Raw genomic sequence first — 12,003 nt, 5'->3', positions numbered from 1 at the left:
TATTTTATTTTATTTTATTTTATTTTATTTTATTTTATTTTATTTTATTTTATTTTATTTTATTTTTGAGACAGGGTCTCACTCTGTCATCACCCAGGCTGGAGTACAGTGGCGTGATCACAGCTCACTGCAGCCTCAATCTCCTAAACTCAAGCAATCCCCCCACCTCAGCCTCCTGAGTAGCTGGGACACAGGTACATGCCACCACACCCTGGTCTCTTCTGCCTGTGTCTCCTGGTCTGGTTGATTCTCAGTCATTTTTCTGGCTCCTTTCAAATTTTACTTCCTCAGGGAAGCCCTCCCTGATTTCTATTCTACTAGATCAGGGTCCCCCCTTCACCTCCTCATAGCTCCTTATACTCTTTCATTATTATTTTCTTCCTTTCTGATCATCTTAATCAGTGTCTCCCCCCTCATCTGACTGTGTCTGTCCTGTTACCCCCTATTGCCAAGTGCCCACATAGCACCTGGCACAGTGTGGCAGATGACTTAGGTGGGTTCTCTGAGTCCCACTCAAACATAACAGATAGCATTAGTCTCATTAGTCTCAAATAACTATGTGCCAGGCACTGTGCTGTGCATCCTACACACCTGGTCTCCTCTAATCCTTACACCAGCCTTAGCAAGTAGACACCAACACAATTCCCATTTTCCAGATGAGGAAACTGAGGCTGAGGCAGGTGAAATGACTTAAGACCCTCCAGCTAGAAAAGAGCAGAGTCACGGCCGGGCGCAGTGGCTCACGCCTGTAATCCCAGCACTTTGGAAGGCTGAGGCAGGCGGATCACAAGGTCAGGAGATGAGACTATCCTGGCTGATACGGTGAAACCCTGCCTCTACTAAAAATACAAAAAAATTAGCTGGGTGTGGTGACAGGCACCTGTGGTCCTAGCTACTCAGGAGGCTGAGACAGGAGAATGGCGTGAACCCAGGAGGCAGAGCTTGCAGTGAGCCGAGATTTCACCACTGTACTCCAGCCTGGGTGACAGAGTAAGACTCCATCTCAAAAAAAAAAAAAAAAAGCAGAGTCACAATTCAAAGGCAGCTCCACCCTGCTCCAAAGCCCACTTTGCTAGACGGGTTCAACCAGGAGGTTCAAAGTTGGAAGGGTGTGGAAGGACTGGGCTCAGGCATGTGACCTGGGGTTGGGTCGAGCTGGGGCTGGGCAGGTAGGCTGGCTTCCTCCTCTGGCAGCAAGCGTGCAGGCAGGTGGGTGGCCCTGGAAAGTTGCCTTTTTTGAGACGGAGTCTTATTCTGTTGCCCAGGCTCGAATGTAGTGGTGCAGTCTCTGCTCACTGCAACCTCTGCCTCCTGGGTTCAAGTGATTTTCCTGTCTCAGCCTCCCGACTACCTGGGATTACGGGTGCCTGCCACCACACTTGGCTAATTTTTTGTATTTTTAGTAGAGACGGGGTTTCACCATGTTGGCCAGGCTGGTCTTGAACTCCTGACCTCAAGTGATCCTCCCGCCTCGGCCTCCCAAAGTGCTAGGATTACAGGCATAATCCCAAACCTGGGACTACAGGTGCACACTACCATGCCAGGCTTTTTTTTTTTTTTTTTTTTTTAATAGAGATGGGGTCTTGCTATGTTGCCCAGGCTGGTCTTGGCCACTGTGCCTGGCCTCCTGGGAGGTATTTGAGGTTGCTGGGTATTGGGCGTGGGAAGGAAAAGGCCATGACCCTGCCCCTCCACACCCTGCCCTACAGAAGGCAGATGGGACCTGCAACACCAACTTCAAGAAGACACAGGCACTGGAGCAGGTGACAAAGGTGCTGGAGGACTTCGTGGACGGAGACCACATCATCCTGGTGAGTGGGCCACCTGTGTCCCAGAAAGTAGCAGCTTAAGACAGCCTCTGTTTATTCTTGCTCCAAAGTCAGTGGTCTTCTGCTTTGGGTGGGGCTGGACTGATACTGGCTGGCTTTGCTCTGTCTGAGGTCAGCTGGTGGCTTGGCAAGGCTGGCTGGTCCAGGGTGGCCGGTCCAGGGTGGCCCTAGTCCCAGCTCTGCCGGTTGGCTCATGACTTGGCCGCATGTCTCTTGATAGCAGGATGGCCTGGGCTTGTTCTCACAGTGGAGGCAGGGGGTCAAGAGAACAAGTAAAAATGCAAGGCCTCTTGTTGCCTGGGCTCAGAATGGCCACCATCATTTCTGCCGTTCAGCAAGTCATGTGACCCAGCCTGGATCGAAAGGGGTCGGGAGACAGACTCCGCCTCTGGATGGGAGTGGAGATTCATGGAATCCAGCACTTTTCTCCATGCCACCTTGATGAATCCAAGCCTTCACTCTCCGCCCTGTCTTCCCCATGGCTCCCGCATTCCATCCTGGCTAGAGCCTGCCTACTCCTTTGGGGGAATGGGGTGAGGTCAGAGCTCAAGGTGGTCAAGGCCCCACAAAGTCCCCATGCTAACCAAGGAACCCTCCCTGTCACACAGCAAAAGTACGTGGCACGCCTAGAAGAACTTCGTGAAGCTCTGGAGATCTCCCCCTTCTTCAGGACCCACGAGGTGCGAGCCCTTGCTGCCGTGGGTGGAGATAGGGGTGTCGGGGTCCAGGTACATGGAGGGGAAACCATTGATGAGTTACAGGTCAAAAGGTATAAAAAGGGGCTGGGTGTGGTGGCCCACACCTGTAATACCAGCACTTTGGGAGGCTGAAGTGGGAGGATTGCTGGAGCCCAGGAGTGCCAAGACCAGCCTGGGCAACATAGCAAGACCCTGTCTCTATTTAAAAAAAAAAAATGCTGGGTGCAGGGGCTCATGCCTGTAATTCCAGCACTTTGGGAAGCCAAGGCAGGCAGATCACCTGAGGTCGGGAGTTCGAGGCCAGCTTGACTAACATGGGGAAACTCCGTCTCTACTAAAAATACAAAATTAGCCAGGTGTGGTGGCACATGCCTGTAATCCCAGCTACTCGGGAGGCTGAGGCAGGAGAATCTCTTGAACCCGGGAGGTGGAAGTTGCGGTGAGCCGAGATCATGCCATTGCACTCCAACCTGGGCAACGAGCAAAATTCTGCCTCAAAAATAAATAAATAAAATAAAATAAAAACAGCATCTACTGAGAGCTGACTCTGCCAACCACTGAGAGGCACCTGATGAGTAGGGGCTGGTACCATCATCCTGATTCTACAGAGGAGGAAACCAGTCATCAGTAGCAGTCCACGAGGCCTGAGAAGTCACTGTCTCTTTCTAAGTGAAGGCATTATCCAATTCTAGTTTTTAAAATTTTTTTTGGTCAGAATCAGCGTCTCACTGTGTTGGCCAGGCAGGAGTGCAGTGGCGCAATCATAGGTCACGATAGTGTCAATCTCCTGGGCTCAAGTGATCCTCCTGCCTGGACCACCTGTCACTGGAACTACAAGTGTGCACTACCATGACCAGCACACGATCCAATTCTTTAGTCTCTGCCAGGCTCTCCTCACTCATTCTGGATCCTGAAGGCATTTGAGTTTGCACTGTGGCTTAGCAAAGGCCAGGCACAGTGGCTCATGCCTGTAATTCCAGCACTTTGGGGCAATTGAGGTGGGAGGATCGCTTGAGCTCAGGAGTTCGAGACCAGCCTGGGCGATACAGTGAGACTTTGTCTCTGTTTTTTTTTTTTGAGACGGAGTCTCGCTCTGTCACCCAGGCTGGAGTGCAGTGGTGCACTCTTGGCCCACTACAAGCTCCACCTCCTGGGTTCATGCCATTCTCCTGCCTCAGCCTCCCGAGTAGCTGGGACTGCAGGTGCCCGCGACCATGCCCGGCTAATTTTTGTATTTTTAGTAGAGACAGGGTTTCACCATGTTGACTAGCATGGTCTCAATCTCCTGACCTCGTGATCCGCCTGCCTCAGCCTCCCAAAGTGCTGAGATTACAGGCGTGAGCCACTCTGCCTGGCCTTATATTTAAAAAAAAAAAAAAAACTGCCAGGAGCAGTGGCTCACGCCTGTAATCCCAACACTTTGGGAGGCTGAGGCAGGCGGATCATGAGGTCAGGAGATCGAGACCATCCTGGCTGACATGGTGAAACCCTATCTCTACTAAAACATACAAAAAATTAGCCAGGCTTAGTGGCGGGCGCCTATAGTCCCAGCTGCTCTGAAGGCTGAGGCAGGAGAATGGCGTGAACCCGGGAGGCGGAGCTTGCAGTGAGCTGAGATCCGGCCACTGCACTCCAGCCTGGGCGACAGAGCGAGACTCCATCTTAACAACAACAACAAAAATTAGCCGGAAATCACTTGAACCCAGCAGGTGGAGGTTGCAGTGAGCTGAGATCGTGCCACTGCACTCCAGCCTGGGCAACAGAGTGAGGCTCTGTCTCAAAAAAAAAAAGAAGAAAAAAAACCAAAGGCATGGTGATGCATGCCTGTAGCCTCAGCTACTCAGGAGGCTGAGGCAGGAGGAGGGCTTGAGTCCAGGAGGTCAAGGCTGCAGTGCATTTTGATCATGCCTCACACTGAACATTTGTTGTGTATTTGCTATGTACCAAGCACTGTCTTAAGCACTTAATGTAGATTAATTCATACATATAACATGCCCAGCAACCTCTGAGGTAAATGATCCTACAGTCAACCCCTTGTCCTCAGATGATCTCTTCCGGTCCCCCAGCAGATGCCACGAACTGTGGATAGTACTGAACTATAGACTGTGTTTTCTTAGTCTGATAACCAAGGTGGCTCCTAGGTGACTCGTGGGTGGGTGGCAGATACAGCATGGACACGCTGGACAAAGGGATGATTCGCATCCCAGGTGGTATGGAGCAGGATGGCACGAGATTTCATCACAGTACTTAGGACGGTATGCAACTTAAAACTTAATGCATTGTTTATTTCTGGAATTTTCCATTTAATATTTTTGGATCACAGTTGACTGAGAGTAACTAAAACCAAAGAAAATGAAATGACTGACTGGGGACTAACTGTATTACTCTTACTCTGTATATGAGGACGCAGAACTACAGAGAGGTTAAGACACCTGCCCAAGGCTGCACAGCCAGGAGGTGGCATAGCCAGGAGCTGAATCAGGTAGCCAGGCTCCAGGGTTCATGCTGTCAGCCACCCAGCTCTGCTGCCTGTCAGGAAGGGATCTTGGCCAGTGCCTGCTCCTTCCTTAACCTCCCGTCTCTCCCCCGGCAGGTGGTAGGCAGCTCCCTCCTCTTCGTGCACGACCACACCGGCCTGGCCAAGGTCTGGATGATCGACTTCGGCAAGACGGTGGCCTTGCCCGACCACCAGACGCTCAGCCACAGGCTGCCCTGGGCTGAGGGCAACCGTGAGGACGGCTACCTCTGGGGCCTGGACAACATGATCTGCCTCCTGCAGGGGCTGGCACAGAGCTGAGCTGCTCAGCCACCGCCAGGTTTAATTGGATGGTGCCAGTCTGGCTGGAGGAGCCCTGAGATGCCATGGGGGGCCTGAGATTGGCCACGGGGGAGCTGGCCTCCAGGGACGGGAGAGATTGTGTCATGTGCCACACGAGACCAACGTGGAAAGGTCTGAAGGGCCCTGGGAGATCAGGTAGCACCTGGCCCCATCATGATGCAGGGGCTATGGGGACCTGGAAGGAACACGATGAGGCAATGAGTCAGAAAAGCCAGAACGGGGTCCCCCGATCTGCTGGGAAGGCTTCTGAGGGGCTGCCCTGAGAGCATTCAGTTCAGATGTCACAGGGTGTGGCATGACAGGGTGCCTGTGGACACATGAATCACTTCTAACCTGCCTCCCTGTCAGCCTCCAGGCTGCCAGCTGGCTGAGGTCTGGGACTGGGTTGGGTTCATCTGTGGTGCCTCAGCGGGTCAGGCATCGTTGGTGAACAGATGCAGGCGCTGCTGGACCATCTAGGGAGAGTGACAGTCCACATCTTCACCGGAGAGCCGTTTCAGTGCTGAGCGACAAGAGACTCAGAGGGCATAACCCCATGGGACTGGACGCAGCCTGAGGGCTGATACCACTGGGCAGTATCCTGCCCTGCTGTAGCCCTGTGGGATCCTCCATGCCCCTCAGAGGACTCTGCTGATCTCCTGCAGACCCAAACCACCGCCACATCTGTGCCAGCACTGTGACAGTACTTCACTCCTCTGTGCACCAGATCCGGCCTCAGGACTTCCACCTCCTGCCTGACCCCCAGGCTTCTCTCTCCTTTCTCCTAGCAAACTGCAGTGGCAGAAAGGAGGTTCAGAGGCTGGGAAAGTGGGCCTCCCCCTGCGACTCAAGAGCTGCTGCACTCAGGAGGGCCCCATCCCATCCCAGGCCGCTGCAGGGAAAAGCACTGGGTGTGTGTCAGAGGCACAGGGTGGGTGGGGCTGCCAGCCACGACCCTGGCCTGCAGCCTGATTCAAACCAAAGACTATAGAACCCTGGGGTGTGGCTAAGGCCCCTCCAGCATGCATAGCCAGGTCTTCCTGGCCCTTGAGGCTGGGCTGGTGGACAGGCACCTACCTCTTCCCTAAGCTGAAGCTCCCACACTTTCTTCCAGGGCTGAGGAGACGCTCTCCTTTTCTACTGACCATCTTGATACTTATTTATATGAGAGGCAGTTGCTGCACGGGGTAGTACTGGGAAGCAGGGGGCAGAATGGCTCTGCTGAGCCTCCTGCCAGTGACAACACCCCAATAAACAGGACATTCAGAGCCAATGTTGTAGAGCTTTTTATTTTGCATCTGGAGTGTATTTGGGCACTTGGGCTGGGTGGGGTAACAGGATAATGAGCAGTTTGGGAAAGAGGCAGGCTCCAAGCAGGCTGTTTCACTCACTTGGCGCTCACTGGGCGGCTATTCTTGTGCCTGGATGGGTTACAATGCAGGGGACACAGTAGTGACCAAGGCTGCTCCAAGCCCTGGCTGGGATGGGGGATGCACAGGCAGGCTGCTCAGGGCTGGGATGGTGGACACACATCCTCTTTACCCTGATCACTGGTTACAAATATTGCACTGTGGCTTGGCGCAGTGGCTTACACCTGTCATCCCAGCACTTTGGGAGGCCGAGGCAGGTAGATCAGTTGAGGTCAGGAGTTCGAGACCAGCCTGGCCAACATGGCAAAGCCCTGTCTCTACTAAAAATACAAAAAGTTGGCGAGGCATGGTGGTGCATGCCTGTAATCCCAGCAACTTGGGGGCTGAGGCAGGAGAATCACTTGAACCTGGGAAGTGGAGGCTGGAGTGAGCCGAGATCACGCCACTGCACTCCAGCCTGGATGACAGAATGAGACTCCATCTCAGAAAAAAAAAAAAAAAAAAAGGCAACACTGCTCTGTATAGTTTCCCTAAATGACACAGGCTTGGTTAGGGACAGAGAAGTGATCCAGACAGGCCTGTTCCTCCTACTTCAGAGTGGAGAGGTCAGGTATTCACGAAGCTAGTAATCACACACACTCACTAGATGTTTATATGGGTGGATAGGAAAGTTTGTGGTCAGCACCATAATGTTCAGGGAGCCAGGAGACAGCCTGGCTGAGAGACACTAACTACCTAGCTTGCATCCTGACCCTGCCACGTGCTAGTCATGTGACCTCAGGCCAGCGATTCTACTTCTCCAGGCCTGTCTTGCCATCTGTCAAATCGGGTCCATCTAGCACCCCCCTTACAAGGTTGTCAGACCTGCTAACACAGGTAGAGGGGCTGGCACAGGTAACTGCTCCCGGATGGGCTTTAAAACTGTGAAGATACGAGGTTCCGGGGGCGGGGGGTGTCTTGACTGGGGCTGGGGACTCTTCCCTGAGGTAGTGATACCTGAGCCTCGATGGAGAAGTTACGGAACGATCCTCAGCAGAGGGCTGGGGTGGGCCTCAGTGCTCCGGGGATTTGAACACTTCAGGGATCTGAAAGGCCAGTATGACTGGTAGGTGGCAAGTGTGAGGAAGAGCCTGGGCTAAGGGGGGTGAGCTGAGGCTGGCGCAGTTCAGTGTCCCTGTCCTGTGAGCAGCAGAGGGCCCAGGCTCCTTAGATGTCTCGTGAGGTGACAGAGGCGGTCCCTAGTAAGAAACGGACGGATGCAACATTCAGGTGGGAGAGGCAGGCCGCAGGGTCTGGGCTGCCGTCAGTCTCTCCCTAGAGGGACCAGCTGGTGCTCAATACTGCAGGGGGTGGGCCTGGGGTTGGGACGATGCCCAGGCTTGGGAGAGATGGAGTGGGGGTGGCCCTGATGAAGGATCCCTGGGCTGGAGGCCCTTGAGACCCAGCTTAAACCTTGGGGCCATCACACAGAGGGAGAAGTAGGGGCACACTTGAAATGGTGAGCGAGCTAGGCTGCAGCCTGGGACCGCAGCCCCAGCTAATGACTGCAGTCTTGCGGTGTGAGGAGCAAGGCCTGGCCACAGAGGCCAGCCCGCACCCCACCCACGGGCACCACGTACACCCGGCCGTCGGTGGCCCGCGAGGGTGAGAAGTCCGTCAGCTGCAGGTTGCTGTCCCGGACTTGGTCGTAGTCCCACAGCTGATAATGCCAACTCTTGCCCTGCTTGGACAGCAGGTAGACAGCTTCCGGGGAGCCCTCCTCCGGCAGGGATGGTGGCTGGCAGGCCGTGCCCAGCACTGGGTGGAACAGACCTGGCAGCTCAGGGTCCTCAGTGTAGCCGAGACTGGGCACAGCCCGAACACCCAGCAGGACCCCTGGGGGAGAGGAGAAAGTGGTGAGTGGCAGTGACTGAGCCAGGACCAGGTGCTGGGGCTAAGTTCCGCCCCCTCCCATCCCTCCAGGGTGGGTGCAGCTGCCATTCCTAGGTTACAGTGACGTTACTGGTGACCAGTGGGTTGGGATGTGGTCCCACCACAGCATCCGGCTCCAAAGCTGTACGCGTTTTAAGTCTTGCCTCCCCTGGCCTGACAGCACGGGGGAGGGGGGGAGGCAGCATGAGATGGAGCAAATGCCGTCACCCGGTCATCTCCAGCTGTCTAGGGAAGAGGATCCAAGAGAAGCTGTCAAGACCACACAGCCATGAAGAAGCTGAATGGAGCCTCCCCCGCACCTCCTGACGTGGACCAACCTGGTCTTCTTTCAGGCAGGGGAATGATGAAGACGGTGCTGGTAATGCATACAGAGACGTGCCACATGCCAAGCCCTGTTTTCTTTTTTTTTTTTTTTGAGACGGAGTCTTGCTCTGTCACCCACGCCATCTCAGCTCACTGCAACCTCCACCTCCCACATCCAAGCGATTTTCCTGCTTTAGCCTCCCAAGTAGCTGGGATTTCAGACACACACCACCACGCCCGGCTAATTTTTGTAGTTTTGGTAGAAACAGGGTATCACCATGTTGGCCAGGTTGGTCTCAAACTCCTGACCTCAAGTGATCCACCTGCCTCGGCCTCCCGAACTGTTGGGATTACAGGCGTGAGCCACTGCGTCTGGCCAAGCCCTGTTCTGAGTGCTGCGTGCTATGCCTACAAGGCAGCTTTATGAGGAGGGTGCTACTGTTACCCCTGATTTCCAGATGGGGAAAGGAACGGCCCAGAGAGGTGATGATACCTGCCCAGAGTCACAGAGCCTAGAAGAGGCTGCGCCAGGTCTGGAGCCCAGACGTTCTGATCCTGAAATCTATGCTCTGAGCTTCCATTTGTAGAAGCTCCAACTGGCGGACACCTGGGGCCCAGCCTGCCCGGTGCTATGCTAAGTGCCCAGCCTGGCTGGGGAGACACCAGCACAAGGAGTGAGAATGTCAGGAGGGTTAATGGAGGCCAGGGAGACCCAGGATGAGGGGTGCAGACAAAGGAGGGGGAACCCACCTGCGCTCACCGCCCAGTGGGCCTTGTGGCCCTTCCTCTGACACGGCTCATGGTTGAAGTCTTCGTCGTAGCTGGTGCTGGCATTAAGGTAAAAACGATAGCATGGCCCTGGGACCCACCCTTCGCCACCCCTGTCCTCCTCCCTCCAAGGCCCTGGGATACGGGATGAGCAGGGGATGTCCGGTGACCAGGTGCTGCAGGACGAGGTCTCTGTTGGGACCGCCCAGGCCGCCAGAGAGCAGCTTGGCCTGGCAGCCCAGCACCTCCTGAGCCAGCCTGCCCATATCGGCCACTGCATGGCGAGAGCACACAGAGGGGGCTTGTTGCGTGTGCCCAGCACCGTGCCGAGGGTTCACAGTGGGCAATGCTTCCGACCCTCACCATGACCTTCCACCCATTGGTACAAATGAAGAAAATGAGGCACTAAAAGCGTCAGGGGCTTGTCCATGGCCACAGCGAAGAGGTGACAGAGCTGGGTTTGCAACCCGTGCAGCCAGCTCGAGTCCATCTTGTAACCTCTCTGCTCTACTGGGCAGTGGGAAGGGCCCGAAGAATGGAACAAGACACCCTGACACACGGCTGCCAGCACCCCACCCAGCCTCTCCGGTCCCAGCCTCATGAAGAGGTGATGGAGCACGCAGCCACCCAGCTCACCTGAGAACATCTCTCCCTGGGCCGTGTAGCCTCTTTCCGTGGCCACCTGCACGAGTCTCTCCAGGGGGACGCCACTGGGGGGCGACAGGAGAGTACCTGCCATCCACAAGGCCACCAGCCCGCATCTGGGGACAGAGAGGCCCAGCCTGTCAATCGTATGTCACAGCCTCCTCACCTGGAAGCTGGAGTTGGGGAACAGGTTTGCTGCCCTGGAGGAGTCCCCCCCTCCTCCCAGGCCAGCAAGGGAGACCTGACTCCCCTTCAGGGGAGAGCCCAAGGCTGAAGGGCTGGGGGTAGAAGGGTGGGGAGAGGTCACCTGAGCTTCCTGGCAGGAGGAGCCAAGGTGGAGTTGGACCAGGTTCATTCGTTCATTCCTCGGATGTTCCAACTATGTTTACTATGCAGATACCCAGAAGCCCGAGTGGAAAGTTCCCCCTTTCCTTCCCTCCTCCTCCCGGCAGGGACAATCCACTCCTCTTTTCCACATCAGTCCTTAAGAAGCCCAGCAAGGCAGAGTAAGGGCAGCAAAGGGGCTGGGGGGGTCCCGCATCAGGGCACATACTGAGGGCCTTCTTGGATGAGGGACGGCAGGTCTGCACAGAAGAGGATCCACCGCAGGTCACCTCGGAACCTGAAGCAGAGCCGCGCTCAGTCACCAGGGAGCCAGCTCTGAAGCACCCCCAACCCTGAGGTCTGGCTGGGAGTGGGGTATCCAGGGACGATGAAAGGAACACAGGCCTGGCTGTCCTAAGGCTGAAGGAGGCTCCTGGTTCAGTCACTGACTTCCCCTTCCTAAGCTTCAGTTTCCTCATCTGGTTCATGGGAATGGTCCTTCTGCTTGCCTGCTCCCTGCTCTCTCTCTGTTATTGAAGGGTGAGGAGTAAAGGGTAGCACTTTGCAACCAGGTGTATCTGAGGAAATTTCTCAAAGTGGTATCTCCATCTCCAGCTCTTTTTTTCTTGCACTGTTGCCCGGGATGGAATGCAATGATGCAATCAAAACTCACTGCAGCCTCGACCTCCCAGGGTCAAGTGATTCCTCCTGCCTCGGCCTCCTGAGTAGCTGGGAGTATAGGCATGTACCACCACGTCCAGCTAGTTCTTTTTATTTTATTTTATTTTATTTTTTTGAGACAGGGTTTTGCTCGTTTTGCCCAGACTGGAGTGCAACAGTGCAATCTCAGCTCACTGCCTCCTGGGTTCAAGCGATTCTCCTGCCTCAGCCTCCCAAGTAGCTGGGCTTACATGTGCACGCCACAACGCCCAGCTAATTTTGTATTTTAGAAGAAATGGGGTTTCACCATGTTGGCCAGGCTGGTCTCCAACTCCTGACCTCAGGTTATCCACCCACCTTGGCCTCCCAAAGTGCTGGGATTACAGGCGTGAACCACCACGCCTGACTCTTTTTATTTTTAGTAGAGATGAGGTCATGCTATGTTGCCCAGGCTCCAAACTCTGTGATTTGTTTTTCCCTTCAAGTCTGTTTCTTGGGCTGTTCAACAGTGAAAATCCCTTAACTAAACTTTGAATAAAACCAGGTAACAACATGCTTAAGGCCTAAGACATCACCTTGATAGTGATGTACCCTGGGGGAGGCCACTCCGATAGTCTGGCCCTGGGGGATTCATTCCTTTTTTTTTTTTTTTTTTT

General features: G+C 54.6%; 2 protein-coding genes across 2 annotated transcripts in view; one reads left to right on the top strand and one right to left on the bottom strand.

The window, feature by feature from the left end:
* The window catches only part of ITPKC (inositol-trisphosphate 3-kinase C), a 26,592-nt gene extending 19,974 nt beyond the window's left edge, over positions 1 to 6,618 (top strand). Inside the window, exons 5-7 of the mRNA XM_011984224.1 lie at positions 1,710 to 1,811; positions 2,438 to 2,509; positions 5,121 to 6,618. Of these exons, the coding sequence (XP_011839614.1) occupies positions 1,710 to 1,811; positions 2,438 to 2,509; positions 5,121 to 5,324 (378 nt within the window). The 3' untranslated portion in view covers positions 5,325 to 6,618. The remainder of the gene's footprint in view (positions 1 to 1,709; positions 1,812 to 2,437; positions 2,510 to 5,120) is intronic.
* A 1,634-nt stretch (positions 6,619 to 8,252) lies between these two features.
* LOC105542251 (chromosome unknown open reading frame, human C19orf54) overlaps positions 8,253 to 12,003 on the bottom strand; it is an 8,933-nt gene continuing 5,182 nt past the window's right edge. Inside the window, exons 2-6 of the mRNA XM_011983711.1 lie at positions 10,917 to 10,985; positions 10,355 to 10,479; positions 9,863 to 9,992; positions 9,701 to 9,771; positions 8,253 to 8,590 (exon numbers count right to left, since the gene is read on the bottom strand). Coding sequence (XP_011839101.1) covers positions 8,253 to 8,590; positions 9,701 to 9,771; positions 9,863 to 9,992; positions 10,355 to 10,479; positions 10,917 to 10,985 — 733 coding nt within the window. The remainder of the gene's footprint in view (positions 8,591 to 9,700; positions 9,772 to 9,862; positions 9,993 to 10,354; positions 10,480 to 10,916; positions 10,986 to 12,003) is intronic.

The sequence above is a fragment of the Mandrillus leucophaeus genome, unplaced genomic scaffold (assembly GCF_000951045.1).
Source record: "Mandrillus leucophaeus isolate KB7577 unplaced genomic scaffold, Mleu.le_1.0 Scaffold106, whole genome shotgun sequence".
NCBI classification, from domain to species: Eukaryota; Metazoa; Chordata; class Mammalia; order Primates; family Cercopithecidae; genus Mandrillus; species Mandrillus leucophaeus.
This window is presented reverse-complemented; position numbering and strand designations above follow the sequence as displayed.